The following is a 16447-nucleotide window of genomic DNA, read 5'->3' on the forward strand; positions in this document are numbered from 1 at the left end:
TGCTCACTTGCTTACAACTGGCATTCAGAGGCATACTGCCTCGTAGTTGGCAGCAGTTCTTTCAGGTCAGATAACTTGACTGTTCATCACCAAATACTTGATTGTCTCTGTATTAGCTGCTAGGAATAAATAATCCATTTATACATCTCAAGGATGCAAACAGATTAAAACGTATCTGAGACTTCTGAAATAAGTGAGACTACTTCAGGCAGTTGGTTTTGGCACAGACCTTTTATCCTGGCATTGTTGGCATTCAGGACAATAATCCCTCATCAGCTGACCAACATACTGCTGTTATTTGGAAGACTTAGGCAACATGGCTTAAATTCAGATTTATATGGGGAAGTGTATATGATCTTTCCATTATTCCAGAGAGAATATCGAAGAAGAGGTCATCCACAGATTTGGAAAGGGCTGTTTTTAGAAACCTGACTGGATTTATGGAGCTCTGATCATAATGCAATATTACCAGATCCCTGGTCTCAGATTTCAACTCATTTAATTTTATTATGTCTTTCATTCTAATGACTTCTTCTTTTGAAAATGCAAAGCATCAGCAATGTGGTTAAGAAAATAAATCACTGCTGATTATACCAGGGTGTGACTGACTTACTGCAATATATGTTGATTATTTCTTGGACATTAGCAAGTTTTTAGTGGTATGCATTTAGTAATACATATGGCATCTGTTTTGCAAAATAGAATTTCAGTGTGAAGACTTGCAGTCCTGCCCTTTGACTTCATTTGGGACCTTAGGCCATAGTTTATACATTTTGAAATGTTCACCAGCTCTAATCCTCTGGTCTTTAGGAATCTAAGAGTGAAGAGTTGGTAGAATTTCTTCTTATTGTACTATATAAAATATTCAATTTCATGACAATAAAAACACTTTAAATTACAGCCAGCATAGTATGTTCTTGACAGAATTTGTCTTAATTAAAATATTAAGTCTCATCCAGACTTCTTCTTGCCCTACCACTTTCTCACTGGAAAACACAATCTTTACCACTGAATCAGAGCAAACATCAGTTTTCCTCCGGATTGACATTTGTTCTGATTCAGCACTAAAGAGCTGGTTTTCCACAGGGAAAGTGGCAGGGGAAGCAGAAAACTGCTTGGACCCATGCCTAGAAAGCACAGGACAAGTGGAAAATCTCTCAGACCTATGCTTTCTAGGTATGAGAGAAGCAGAAGTGTGGATGAACCCCATGTGGGTTGTTTGGGTTGGAGCTGTGTGTCACAGGGTTAACTACTAATTGCATTGACTTTCAAACATCCTAATTTGTACAGTGCTGAGATCCCATCTATGCTTTCCCTGCATAGTTTCCTTGTCCCTCCTCTTCTTTTTAATAAAACAGTTTTAAAGTGTTTTACTTCTGTATCTTTTATATGAAAGATTTTGTTTATATTGAATGTTGAAGTGCCCTGTGCTGAACTTATCATCTGGCCCTGAAAAGCTTTTTATTTTTTTATTTTTTGCATATTCTTGAGCAATGCTGCATTCTCTACTAATTAGACACATCCGACTTTCTGGTGCCTTTTGAACTTACCAAAGGTTTGAAAAAACACATTTGGTTGTAAATGATTTTTTTAAACTGACAGTTTCCCCCCAGTATTCAGTAATCTTTTAAACTAGCTTACATTGTACTAGGGGTTTTCAAACACTCCTAAGGCAAGTTACCAAAAATAGCTTTTTCAAAGAAGCATTTGTAGTACTGCTCATGATTAGCTTTTCAAGGAGCAGGTGTCTGTCTCTTTTCAATTGACAGACAATTCTTTCTTATGATGAAGATGCTTTTTTGGGGGGGGGGGTAGGTGTTCTATGAAGTTTCCGACAGCCAGGCTTTGTCCTGACAGTGTTAATAATGATGTAAAAAATATTGCATAAACCTTTCAGAAACTTCCAAAATAGACCACATAAACAACTTCCTGTAGTGCATCTGCATCAGCACAACAGGATGCCTTCATCTGCCCCAGCTGTAGCAAAACATGTGTCTCCCATATTGGCCTCTACAGCCACAGCAGGCACTGTAGTTCTCCAATGGTTTGACTTCACCCCTGATGGTGCACTCTTCCATTGTCGCCCAAGACAGACGGATACCAAGAAACCTCTGGACAGTCAGTTTCATTCCTCAGGAGAGGGCAGATGAGAGGAGTTGGCATTCTGTTAAAAGAAAAACAGATTAAAAACAAATAAGTAAGGCAATGTTGTTAAAATTGCAGGCTATCACTCTGGTTTTCCACTCTTTTGAAGGTCTGCGTGATACTTAGAAGAACTTTGGTTGGATGGTGTAGTATAGCAAGTAAAAGCCAAATTGTAAAATGTGTGGATGACTTTTTTTAAGTAAAGAGCAAGCATGGGACCCTACACCTGCAGTGTGAAGTATCACAATGCTCGATATGGAGGAGAGGGTTAGGATATATACTTAGCTCAGCACTGCAGGAATAAGTATGATTTGTTCCTATGTGTGGGGCTTTATATGTGTTGTATGTATGGTGAATGCAGTATGCAGATGCGTGTTTGGTGACCACTTTTGCCATGACCACTGATAGCATGTTACCCTTGGAGGAGTGACCAACCTTTAATTTTACCTTGGGCCAAAAAAAGGCTAGTCAGTCCTGCTATATAGCTACTGAAAGAATAAAAATGGGAAATATCTCTTTCAGTCAGTTAAAAGCCAGTATAGTAAATATTCATTTTTATAATGGCAGGACAATGTATATTTATTTTCTGTGCAGTTTATATAATGAATTTTAGCTGCATAATTGATTACAGTTTGTATAGTGGTGATTTATTCATTTTAGCTCCCGCGACTGGGTGAGCTCCCATTGCTCGGTCCCTGCTCCTGCCAACCTAGCAGTTTGAAAGCACGTCAAAGTGCAAGTAGATAAATAGATACCACTCTAGCAGGAAGGTAAACGGTGTTTCCGTGTGCAGCTCTGGTTCGCCAGAAGCGGCTTAGTCATACTGGCCACATGAACCGGAAGCTGCACGCCGGCTCCCTTGGCCAGTAAAGCGAGTTGAGCGCCACAACCCCAGAGTCGTCCGCGACTGGACCTAACGGTCAGGGGTCCCTTTACCCCTTTACCTATAGTTAGATGATGCTTTCTTTTACTGTTGTAATTCATCTTGCAAACCAGCTTGAATGCTATGAAACTGTTTGAAGTACCAATACTATTCATTGCATTGTTGTATATTTGTTTGCAGTGTCATTTTATATTATAGTGTAATGATACTGCAGCTTTGCTTTTCTGCATCACACACAATCCATAAGTTCACACGAGTTAGCATGCATATATGAATGTGCACATATATAAGTGTATATGTGTGTATCTGTATGTATATACCCAATGCTTGTGACTTACTACTTTAGACAAACTAAACAATTTGTACCCCAAACATTAAACACAGAGTTAAAAATAAATGCAGCTTAAATATATTGTTATCCATGCCTCACAGGGAAAGAGGCACAGTTTATCGCACATCTCATTAATTTGGAATGTAAGTTGCACTAACAATTTGCTTGTGGAATTTAAAGGGCAAGCAGGAGATGGCATGTGACCTTTAATAGCCGAGATTTATATAAGAAGGGAGTTGAGGGATACTGAGGTTCAGGAACTAGAAATCTTTGCCAGGATTTTAATGTTCTGTGTGTATTAATTAAACCAAAATGGTTGTTTACAAGATTTTAGTTGAAGGTTGAGTGTATGGAGACATAAGATTCTTTCTTGAATAGAGTTGGAAGGAACCCTAAGGGTCTTTAAGTCCAACCCCCTGTTTTTTGTAGATGGTATGGTCCCAGACTTTCTCATAAAATATGTGAATGTTACAGTATTGTGTATGGCCAGGGTTAGTTTCAAGGAGCAGTTCAGATATTTCAGAGTAGTTGTGCTGGTCCCGGGGGGAAAGGTACTAATACCGTAGCCGAGGTTCAGTCCAGAGTCACTAGCAGGGTAGACGATCACTAGATGAGATGCGAGGTCCGAAACAGGGAGCCGGGCGGGGGAACAGGAACGCTGGTAGGGCAGCAGCAGGAAGCCGGGCGGGGAACAGGAACACCGGAGAGTCAGAAGCAGGAAGCCGGGCGAGGAACAGGCACACCGGGAGTGCAGGTCTAGGTCTGGGTAAAAGCAGGTACTCCACAACGACGTTGCTCCCGCAACCTGGGACCGGGCCGCCTGACCTTTATCTTCTTCTAAGGCCGGGGGCGGTCCCGGCCCCCAGGAGCCCCGCCTCTCCTGGCCTTAAGGCGAGCACTCCTCCTGGGAGAGACCAGTTCCCTTCGCCTCTCTGCCCTAAGCCTCTGCAGTTCAGGAAAGGCCGAAGGGTTACTGGGCCCCGGGGGAGGCTCACCTGTAGCCACTGAGTCCTCCAGCACCTCTAGGGCCAGAATGGTCTCACCTGGTGCCTGCCCCTGAGGATCTGGCACAGGTGCAGGCTCCTCAGCATCTAGGCCTTGCCCCAGTTCAGCCGGCCCTGGAGGCGGGGACTCCTGTGCCGGCTGGGATTCCTCCGGCTCACTCTCAGACTCGGAATCCCAGGCCATCACAGTAGTAGATATAAAGAGAACTCAATTTGAATACTGAAAGCCATGTTGGTCCACATGGAAGATTCTAAAATCAACATTAGGGCATTTTAATATATTCTTCATCTGATGAGCACATATTTTCCTTCCATATGTATTGTACAAGTTAATATCAAATTAATTTTTTTTATGCTTTTGGAAAACATGTCTTTCTTATAGATTGTGTGTCACAAATGCATAAGAGGCCCTTATGTAGTGTTCCATTTTGTTTGACATCCATCATTAAGAGCTGATGTATAGATATTACAAATGCAGAAGGAGGGGAGACCTGTTGTGCTTTGCTTTTATAAAATGTATATTTGCATTTGGGCAGAAGTTTGCTAGACATTAAATTCCAGGTGTGTTCATAGTCATGAAAAACACAAAATTCAAACCTAGAAAGAGTAGCAAAGCTGCAAGGTGTTTGGGTAGCCCAAATGGCCTTTTTGATTTTTAAGCCTCCTCCACCCCCCCAAAAAAACCCCAATATGTACCTGCATGTACATGAGAAAAGCAGGGCTCCATTCTTTAGCTGATTTGATAGATTAATCAGCTAAAACTTGAAAACGTTCATTCATTGAGATAGGCAAGTTTCTAACCATCAGGCCTGGTATGGAAGGACATAAGTGTGTGTGTGTGTGTGTGTGAGAGAGAGAGAGAGAGAGAGAGAGAGATCCTGCAGCTGATATGTTACTGTAAATGAGGAATGAAAAAGAAAATATTTAGAAGTATTTTCCTTCTTGTAACTGCTTCTACATGTAGGAAGCTCTGGGATTTACAGTGGTGCCTCCCAAGACGAAATTAATCCGTTCCGCGAGTCTCTTCGTCTTGCGGTTTTTTCGTCTTGCGAAGCACGGCTATTAGCGGCTTAGCGGCTATTAACGGCTTAGCGGCTATTAACGGCTTAGCGGCTTAGCGGCTATTAACGGCTTAGCGGCTTTAAGAAAAAGGAAACAAATTCGCAAGAACGTTTCGTCTTGCGAAGCAAGCCCATAGGGAAATTCGTCTTGCGGAACGACTCAAAAAATGGAAAACTCTTTCGTCTTGCGAGGCATTCGTCTTGCGAGGTACCACTGTATCACACTATCTCTCCTGCTTGCTGCCCTTCACCAGGCTATTCTGGAGATTCCTTAACCCATAGAATGACTTTCTTGGGGGGTTAATAGATCTGCACTGAGAGAGAGGAGCAACTAGAGCCCCACAGATTTCCACTAGATTCTTTGGATCCTACTGTAATAATGTCACCAGATGATAGGCATTGTAAGAAGCTCAACTGCTTACTGATTTGCAATTAGTTTCAGCCTCTCTTGCATTGCATTTGTGTGTATTGCAGGGTGAAGCATCCCGCAGGCTCACCATTATTACTGTCACATGGCATACCCTCTTCATTTAGGCTAGAAGACTGAGATTTCTTGTCTCCAAGACTGAAAGAGCCCAGAGAGGAAAGTGACTGTTCCAGTATATGGCAATCATTTTTTTGTCCTAGTACAACCTTCCCAAACTGGTGCCCTTCACACGTTTTGGACTGTAACTCCTACCATCCCTGACTGCCATGATGGCTAGGGCTGAGGCAAGTTGTGATCCATATCATTTGGAGGGCAAATGAGTGGGAAAGCTGTCCTAGAGAGAGCCCCAAAGTGTATTCTACAGCTGGTGTGAGACTTTAGTGAGAGGTATCCACCTTGGAGATAGGAGTTAAGATCTATACTTTGCAAATCTGAATCTGGGAGCAGTTGTGTTTAGGGCACTGCAGGATCACAAAAATAACTAATTGGTAATCTTAACTCTCAACTGAAGTCTGACTGTTTTTTCTAGCACTGAAAGAATGATGTGTAAGGGTGGAGTTACTCAAAGAAGCTTGATGTGCATGGAACTTTATGTAGTTACAAAAAGGAGCTTACAGTCCTCTGAGGCTCAACACAAAGAAGGCTATGGGCTAAATGAGAAGGATGAAATAGGAGGGTATGCATTCAGTTTAGTTAATGTATGTCTACTCTGTTTCAGTATGGCAGAGCTTTCCAGACTGTGTGTTGCAACATGTTAGTGTGTCAGCTGCAGTGTATAGGTGTGTCATGTGATATGTGTCTGTATCTTTTATAGGGAGTTAGTTTAACCCTCAGTTTGCTAGTAAAACTGAATTACTATGTCGCGAAATGATGCATGGGCTTTGAAGAGAAGAAAGAGAATGTGTTCTGAATATGTTTTGTGGGAGGTAGTTTGGGGCGTGAGCAGCAGAAGATAAGAAAGAATATACATTCCAAATTTTTAAGACTTCATTAATACTACATTATAATCTGGAAGTGAAAAGAAGTTTGAATGAAATTTTATTTGACAAGGAGTTGTTCTTTGGAACGTTGCCTCCCAATATTTATGGAATGTTGTCATAACTGCCATTAGTCTGTTGAACTTGAAACCAGCCTTGCTTGCTACAATTTTTTTCATATGCTTCTAATAAAACATTTTCTGCTAACACCTTCTTTGTTGCCATGTTTAAGAATGTAAAAATGATGTGTGTGTGTTCGCATTTACAGTGTGATAGAAATCCTGTAATCAGAGATATCCAAAACAAGAGACTAGCTGACAATTTGAACGAGTCAGTTGAAGATTGTTAAAGTCAATGACCCGGTGAATTTATGGGAGCTAGGAATTTTATTGCAGTTTAATGTTGTGAGTTGACTTTATGGGTCTAAGGAACAAAAAATAATCAGGGATCATCACAAATTTATATCAAAATATTGGAAGAATTTGGTGTGTACTTTTCCCTTGAGATTTTTTTAAAAAGTAGAATGTGCTGCATTTTTTGAGAGAAATGTGGATGTTAGGTCTGATATCCTTATTTTATTTTTGATGACTTCATTCTTGGGAGGCTACATTGAAATAGGAGGGAGTCGCTCTGATGTACAGCAATATTAATGCTGTCTTGCAAGCAGTTATTTAGAGTCTTCACTCATTCTCTGCTAAGCTTCCGCCTGCTTCTGCTACCACTTCCAGTCACCTCCCCAATATTCTGGGATGGCAACATCCCAGGTGCCTGTCCTTTTCAAAGCCAGAAGAGTCAGCCAGAATGAGCTTGTGCTACACATTCCAGTCAGGAGACAGCAGGCAATGATACAGCAGCCACATAAAGTCATGTACTATCTCTCTCTCCCCCTCCCTTCTCCTGACCTTAAAAGACCACATCCCCTTCATATAAGGAGAATAAAAAAGAGCACAGAACTACTGATGCATTTTGCTGATGTTTTACCAACTGAAGAAACCAGCAGCTCATGGATCTAGTGGAAGGTGATTTCTCTGAATTCCTCCCTTCTCTGGCAGCCCCCCCTCCATGCTGTTCCAAATGGTCCACAATGCTCTGGGGCAGATTGTGTGGAAGGAATTCAGAGGGGAGGGTGACTCAGCAAAAACTACCCCCCCCATTCTACTCACAGAAGCTTGATATAAGTTCAGGGACACAATTGGATACAGTCCTATGTAATCAATATTTGGGGCGACTTACAGGTGTATTCCTGCATAACTTTGTATATTATATTTTTGTGATGTTGCAATTTTGTAATTGATCTCTCAGATCACTCCGTGTTTAAAGCTTGATGATACAACCAGTTGTATTCTGGATATCTGTTCTATTTCTTTCAATCTGATCTTTAACAAGGAATATAAAATTAGAATAGTATCCTGGTACTATATATCTACCTAGATTTTATGCAAGTATGATAGAATGTTTCCATATTACACAATATGTTTACATAATGTCAGCAACTTGATTATACAACTTAAAATTAATGGCAACTTAAAATGAATGTGGCCTATTGCAGATACTGGATAAAAGTGTATTGTATGTAAAAAGCACTTTGCAGCTTCCTTCCTTAAGTGATGCTGTTTAGGGCAAAACTTCCTAACCTTACATTAACACTAATACAGTGGTACCTCTGGTTACGTACTTAATTTGTTCCGGAGGTCCGTTCTTAACCTGAAACTGTTCTTAAATTGAAGCACCACTTTAGCTAATCGGGCTTCCCGCTGCTGTTGCGCCGCCGCGCGATTTCTGCTCTCATCCTGAAACAAAGTTCTTAACCCAAGATACTATTTCTGGGTTAGCGGAGTCTGTAACCTGAAGCGTATGTAACTTGAAGCGTATGTAACCCGAGGTACCACTGTAGTGCACTGAACTGGCTGTTACTGACCAGGAAAGGGATCTTGGGGTTGTAGTGGACAGCTTGTTTAAAATATGTGCAGCAGCTGTGAAAGAGCTAGATTCCAGGGGATAATTAGGAAATGGATTGAAAATAAAATTGCTAATCTTACATTGCCTCAATACAAATCTGTAGTGCAACTGCATTTGGGATACTATATAAAATTCTCATTGCCACACATAAAAAAAGGATACTGTAGAGCTGGAAAAGGTTCAAAAAAGGGCAGCCAAAATGATCAAGGGGTTGGGAAAATTACAAGTTTGGGGCCCCTTTGTTTTGGGGAAGAAGAAAAAAAGCAAGTAAGAGGGGAACATGAAAGAGGTGTATAAAATGGATGCATACTGTGGAGAAAGTGGATTAAGAAGATCTTCCCCTCTCAGAATACCACCCAGTGAAGGTGAATGTTGGGAGATTAAGGAGAGACATAATGCATAGTTAAACTATGGCATTCATTGCCATGGTTCACTGTAATAATGGCTGCCAACTTAGATGGCTTTGAAAGGAAATAGACAAATTCATGGAGGATAAGGCTGTACTACTTCCAGTATAAGTTTCTGGGTATCATGAGGGAGAGACTGCTGTTGTATTCATGTGATGTTTGTGGGCTTCCCATAGGCATCTGATTGGCTACTGTGGGAACAGAATGCTGAACTAGGTTGATCTGATTCTCATGGGCACTTATTATGTTGCTTAAAATGCTGCATTGAAACAAAACTGCCCGCCCTCCTGAAAACACACACACAAGCTAATTGTATATTTAACTGACCTCTAAGATAGATCCAGCTTTCTTTTCTTGTTTACTCTATGGTGCTTCAAGCACAGTTAGATCATGTACAAGTACTGGGTTCCATTTAATTATATTACCGTAAATTAAAATGTGTGTAATATGATGCAATGAAGCAGTATTTTATAGTACAGTAAAACTGGAGTTTACTTGCATTGGTTCTTGAATATGTATCTTCCATTCAACATCAGATCTGCAGTGACGGAACGGAAGCTATATGGGAGTTTGCTCAGGGACAAGTTAAGTTACAATACCTTGAATAGAGGCAAGCCATAAATGTACACGGAAGGTGGAAATGCTAAATTGATTTTGTACTATGCTGTTACATATTCCTGTAGGGATGACACATTCATGTGCTCCCCCTTGCGTTTTTATGCAACTGTACATTTTCCTATCTGGTTTAATCTCCATAGTGGTTGATGTGCAAGAAGTACCACGATGGGTGCATAGTAAAATTAGGAATTTTTATTATTGCATTGTGGCATCATTATGCCTATGTCTAAGAGTATACATTGAGTATTCAGTGGGTCTTAATGTCACTGCTGTGTGTAAAAATACAGAACATAGTTTCTGAAAACAAGATTGGGTACAGTGTATGTGTCGCTGGAACTTAAATTCTGCAGTCTTCAGCAGTCACTTGAATACAGTTTCTAGAACTCAAAATGTTCTTGCCACAGTTTAACCAGATGCAAGTATGCATTAGATTGTGACTTTTTTCATATGTGTAAACTTTTGACTGGAAAAGCAAAACATCACTATTCATGATCCCCTCTCCCTCTCTCCCTTTCCTTCCACTTTAGGATCAGGAGATGGTCTGGGGAAAATAATCCAGAGATTTCCCTTAAAGGATTTGGATGACACTCCTTTTCCACAGGGAATAGAATTGGTAAGTTGCTCTGTGACATGCATTTGTAAATGCTTTATAATCTTGCATGTAGATCTAGATTAATAGTCTCAACATCATCTTCAGAGAGGATGTCAGTGTGAAAAAGGTGTCTGCATGCTTTTAGTGAATTCTTGAGATAAATCAGCTTTTGCTAAGTGTCATCCTGGACCCAGGTGACGTTAGGATCACCTCAATTACGCCACCAGATGTTACATAAGAATCAGCCATTGGATCTCTGACTTTAAGAATGAAAAGTTGGAGGGGATCCACTGCTGTTCTTTTGTGACAAAATATACAATCTGACATCCATGGAGCACCTAGGCATGCATAAGATATGCACATGCAGCAGCATCTTTCTGGATATTAATCATAAGAAAAATAACATCTATTAATAGTCAAGTTCTTTTAAAAAAAAAAAACCCACCCTAAAATGCAACTAGCATTTGTAACTTTAGGTGCTTGTTTTTGTTTTCCTTCTCTCCTAGCAGCTATTTTTGAGACCAGCATCTTGACCTGTGCATAATAATAATAATAATAATAATAATAATAATAATAATAATAATTTATTCCCCGCCCATCTGGCGGGTTGCCCCAGCCACTCTGGGCGGCTTCTAGCAAAATATTAAAATACAATAATTCATCAAATATTAAAAGCTTCCGTAAACAGGGCTGCCTTCAGATGTCTTTTAAAAGTCAGATAGTTGTTTATTTCTTTGACATCTGGTGGGAGGGTGTGCCACAGGGTGGGCATCACTGCCAAGAAGTCCCTCTGCCTGGTTCTCTGTAATTTTGCTTCTCGCAGTGAGGGAACTGCCAGAAGGCCCGCGGCACTGGACCTCAGTGTCCGGGCAGAACAGTGGGGGTGGAGAAAAGGGTATAAAAGAACAATGTGATAAATTAAACATGCTGCTGAGAGAGACTGGGCTACCTCTTGATATTTCCTTTTTCTGCTTTCATTAAAACTAATATTCTGTATGCTTGAATAGACTAGAAGGCTGCTTCACAACTTGTAACATTTATGTTTTGTCAACTTGTAACTACATTTTGTCAACTTTGCAAAGAGGGTTTCAAGTATGCCAGATCAGATGATTGTGATGTGTCTATAATTGCCGGGAAATAATTGTAGATCAGTTATGGAAAATAATAAAAGCCTAGAAAATGCTTTTAGGAAAGAACATCTCTAGGTATTTGGCCAGTTTGCTGCATCATATTTTCATAATTGCGCTTTTAAAGTTGCTTCATATGACAAGGGTTGGCTACTTTAGTATAATTTTTACATTCTTCTATTTTAATTATTTTGAGAAAACAACAGTTCTAGCTTCATAATTTGATTGAAGTTCATTTTCCATGTGGTTGGGCCTTGGAGGAGGACTATAAGAGAATATTCTTGCAAATGTGTACATTGCAATCATAACTGAGGTCCTTCATTTCTAACAAGCATGATGATGACATTATGACATCACCACATATAATCTGCATTTTGCTTTCTAGGAAGTGTTGTGGATCTTGTTATACCCTAGCATTTCCTAGCTTCATGAATGAAGTAATTCAAATTGCTATCAGCCACCCTTTTTTCAAGTCGCATCAGAGACCAATGTGTAAATATCAAAGTTTTACTTTGCTTTAATTCCAATTGAAAAAAGCTCTATGGCAGATTATTTTCTATGATTCAACTTTCATTCCTGAAGTCAGTAGCCAATTGTCCATAAACTGTGTTCTGAAATTAGTAAAATGACTGTAGGTGGTTCTCTACAGGAACTATGCTTCTGTAGCATAGTTTCATAATGTACTGGATTGTTTCTTCATTTTTAATGTTGTAGTAAATATTCTCAGAACATATTTTCTGTGGCTTGTAAAAATCACATTGTTAGGAAAATATTTTAGTGATGTGATCCAAGAATTTTCCCGAATATAACTGAAGAACAGAATACTGTAAAAACAATAAATTCTGAAATCACAGTTGTCAGGGGTTCAGGAGCAGAGACGCAGAGAAGGGAGGAGACAGAGAGCGAGGGGGAGGAATACGAAGGAAAGATGAGTGGGGATGACGAACCGAGATCGCCGAGCTTATCCAGTGAGTCCGAGGATTCCCAGAAGGGAGCGCCAGCGGTCAGAGCAAGGGGGGAAAGCAGGGGGACACCCCAGGAAGAAGGGTCCAGAGAGGAATCAGAGAGCAGCAGTTGGAGATCGGGACCCACGTACCCAGCCGGGAGCAGCGGGGAGAAAGGGGACCAGATATCGGGTTCCGGAGGCTTTCAGAAGGAGGGAGGGCATGAGTCAGGAGTAGTCACGCCCACCTCGGGGAGCGACGAAACGATCAAGAGGAAGGTTGAGAGTTGGGCGCGCGCGCCAAGTTCAAATGTAGCGGAAGCTGGCGCAGTAAGCAGCCCAGAGAGTGAGCCAGGTCCCAAAGCCCGCCGCAAGGAGGCGGAAGGGTCAGGGGGGTCCGCGTCAGAAGAGAGTAGGAAAGAAGAGACCCCGGGGGGCAGAAGGACCCAGAGACGGAAGGAAAGGCGCAGGAGGTGGAGCAAGGCTAGGGTATTAAGCTGGTGTGCTAGAGGCGGAGACTCAGACGGGTCTTCGCCGGTCTGACCTAGAAGAAGTAGGGCTGCACATTGTAGTTTGGAAATGGAACCTGTAATCCAATAAAGACTCTTTTAACCTGAACGCTGGCTAGCGTGGTCCTATGTGAGCTGGGACTGAGTGGCAGCCCTGACAACAGTATATATAAAATAAAATGATCTCCAGTAAATTTTGATTTTCATAGTTGTCAACAACTGAGAATTTTCCAATAAGACTTTCACATTTCTTGGGCCTTTTGAAAATAAGGATCCAGGAATTACTTGGTCGTGAGGTTGTTTCAGAATATACTGGAGAGTGAATAACGTTTTATATATCTAACATGGCATCCTTGACTTAAATGGATTTAAAGGTATTAAGGAGTTTTAAATGTTTAGATGAATACTCAGGGACTTCAATAAGATTGATGGACTACATTTTACTGTCTCCCAGCCAGTCCCTGATTACAGCTGGGATCTAATAAGTTGGTACATTTGCACCATGTTTTTCTGAACAAAAGGCGGTGTACATGAGGTTCTCAGGTGTTTCCCATCCACACACTGACCAGACTCAAGCTGCCTCAGTCGCTCCTAGTAATTTCACCATGTGCTCTCAGACTTGTGCCTTTGAGACTCACTATTGTTTCCCTTCATGGAGCACCCCATCTTTGTGTTTGGGAGGATGAGAAAAGATGTGTTCCTTCATTGCAGTATAGCATCCACTCCCTCCCTCCTCATGTAAGGAAATTATTGCCCTGTTTGAGCTTCAAAAAGCTTCACATTCTCCCACAGTATTGTACAATATTTTCATCCTAGTTCTGTACTCCTCTGAGAAAGTCCCCCAGCATTTCTCAGATTCTTCTTTCTTTATTCAATCTGCTTGTTGTGCTATGCTTCCTTCTCTAGTCTCTGCAGTTCAGTTATAATTTTTATTACTCATTATTTTTTTGGGCAGCCTTGAGTGGTGTTGATACCCCCTATATTATTGGGTTGACTTTGGCTAACATTTGTTCTCTTTGTGTTTTATCATTCTACGGTTGTCTGGCTGTAGAAACTATGAAGAGGGAGATCTGTACGCCTTTCATTTATTTTTCAATATGAATTCCTTCCAATTTCCCCTTCCTCCTCTTGCAATTGCAGGAGTTTGCCCAAATCTCTTTGGGTGGTCCCATTCCCAAGCAGGAATGAAGAAGTGTTGCCTGTACAGACCCTAACATTCTGTTAAAAAAATAATTATCTGCTTGCCACTATTTTGAAAATCTCAGCAAGGAATTCTGGATTCTTTCCCTGATCTTCATGCCACTACTTGAATTGGAATGAAACTGAAGTTGAATGCATTATATCAGGGCTTCCAAAACTTGGGTCTCCAGCTGTTTTTGGACTACAATGGTACCTCGGGATGCGAACGGGATCCATTCAGGAGCCCCGTTCGCATCCTGAATGGAACGTAAGATGTGTCTGCGTGTCTGCGCGTGCGCGGCTCGCGTTTTGCCACTTCCACGCATGCACGTGAGGTCATTTTGAACATCTGCGCATGCGTGAGCGGCAAAACCCGGAAGTAACACGCTGCATTACTTCCGGGTTGCCGCGGATCGCAACCCGAAAGCTCTCAACCTAAAGCACATTCAACCTGAGGTATGACTGTACTTCTCCCACCATCCCTAGCTAGCAGGACCAGTGGTCAAGGATTATGGGAATTGTAGTCCAAAACAGCTGGAGACCCAAGTTTGAGAAACCTTGCATTAGATCATGTTCTGAAGTGTGTGTAAATATTGAAGGCAGTGTGATGTTAGCATGCTTTGAGGTAGAATTATAGATTAAAGTTGTTTTATATTCTGTAGAATTGGCTAGGCATCTTGTGAAATGCCTGTTTGCAAGATGTTATAATTGAAATGGTCAAATGTAGCAAAGCTTGTTTTAACTTTCTTGCAGCCAAGATATTGTAAAGAGCTAACTCCTAGATTTTGAGATCACCGTACAAAGTTCTTCTTCTTCTTCTTCTTCTTCTTCTTCTTCTTCTTCTTCTTCTTCTTCTGGAAACTGGAGTGTTCTTGCCGCAGAGAAACTAACAAGACTAATGTAGGTAGCCGTGTTGGTCTGACGCGGTCGAAATATATAAAAAAATTGTCCAGTAGCGCCTTAGAAACCAACTTTGTTCTTCGTATAAGCTTTCGTGTGCTTTTAAAATATATTTTAACAAGACTAACAACACAGATAATATATACTAGCACAAGTCTGATTGGAATGCAGAATCAATTCCTTTCTATCCAACTTCACAAATAATTCTAAATAACTTCTTCCGTTAGTTGGTTTTAACATTAGCTGCAAGAGAAGTACTCCAAGCACTGCTTTGAAATTCATTTACTTTCAAAGTTCTGAGCTAATGTCAATAATTATTTTTCCTACATGTTAACTAGATATTTTTCCTCCATCTTTACTATGCTTAAATAAATCCATGTATTATCATCTGCTACCAAAGCTTTGGAAAACAATCAGTTAGTTGCAGTATGCATGCATGTAGAATCTCATTCAATTTCAATTCAAAGGTGCCATTTTTAAATCAGCATTGGAGGACAAAATTATGATGAAAGGTCATGATCAGCTTTGTTTCAAAAAGAGACTTCACAAAATATTTTGCTACTATGTCTTCTAAACAATATTTAATGGACACAACCTCTGGGTGTGTATAAATTGAGAAAGCATTCTGTAATACTGTACACCTCTAGGCCAAACCTTTCATTGGTTGTTGGGACAAACTTAAGCAGAATTGGCTTTACATACAGATCTTAATTTTCTGGATGAAAGCAAAATCTTTCTGAACAAAATGTTCTTTTTTTCTGTTTTCAAATAAGCTGTTAAGCCAAGCTATTTAAGGTTCAAACTTCCAAAGTAAACTCAAGTGTTTAAAGGTCATATTAGGGACAGCATTTATAAGCTTTTTTAAAAAATCAGTTGAATATTTGTCATGAACACGCAAAATATAAAATGGATAATTAATTGAAATCCAAGATTTAATGAACATTCAGGAATTGAGAAGGGTGGGGACACTTTCAAACAAAGGTGATGCTTCCTCCCCCCTCAAAAATTCAGATGATCTTAAGACATTAGATCTCATCATTCATGTACCAGCAAAATTGGAGTTGGTGATTATTTCCCCTATTTCTGTTCCACATGTTCAGCTTGGAGACCTCCTAAATGCCTCATGTTTAGGTACAAATAGTCCTGCCTCCTCTTCTCACTTGGCCCATCCATAAATGCTGCCATGTAATATTCCAGCTCTTGCTTCAGCAGCAGAACTGTGCTTGGTAACTGTGGTACCCTTCTGTCATTAACCTTTCAAGCTGATGTCTTTTGTCCATTTTTTATGGCCCTGCAGTCAATTTTGAACCTAATTCTAGCACCTGTTTCTGCTCGTCCTCCCATGGTTCATGAGCACTTACTTGTTCCTCTGTGAAGAGGATACA

General features: G+C 40.6%; 1 protein-coding gene across 2 annotated transcripts in view; it reads left to right on the forward strand.

Annotated features, from left to right (window-relative positions):
- SBF2 (SET binding factor 2) overlaps positions 1-16447 on the forward strand; it is a 224057-nt gene that overhangs the window by 27884 nt on the left and 179726 nt on the right. For both annotated transcript variants that reach the window (XM_081194537.1, XM_081194538.1), the window contains exon 2: positions 10340-10425. In XM_081194537.1, coding sequence (XP_081050663.1) covers positions 10340-10425 — 86 coding nt within the window. The remainder of the gene's footprint in view (positions 1-10339; positions 10426-16447) is intronic.

The sequence above is a fragment of the Podarcis bocagei genome, assembly GCF_964188305.1.
Source record: "Podarcis bocagei genome assembly, chromosome: 1".
Taxonomy (NCBI): Eukaryota; Metazoa; Chordata; class Lepidosauria; order Squamata; family Lacertidae; genus Podarcis; species Podarcis bocagei.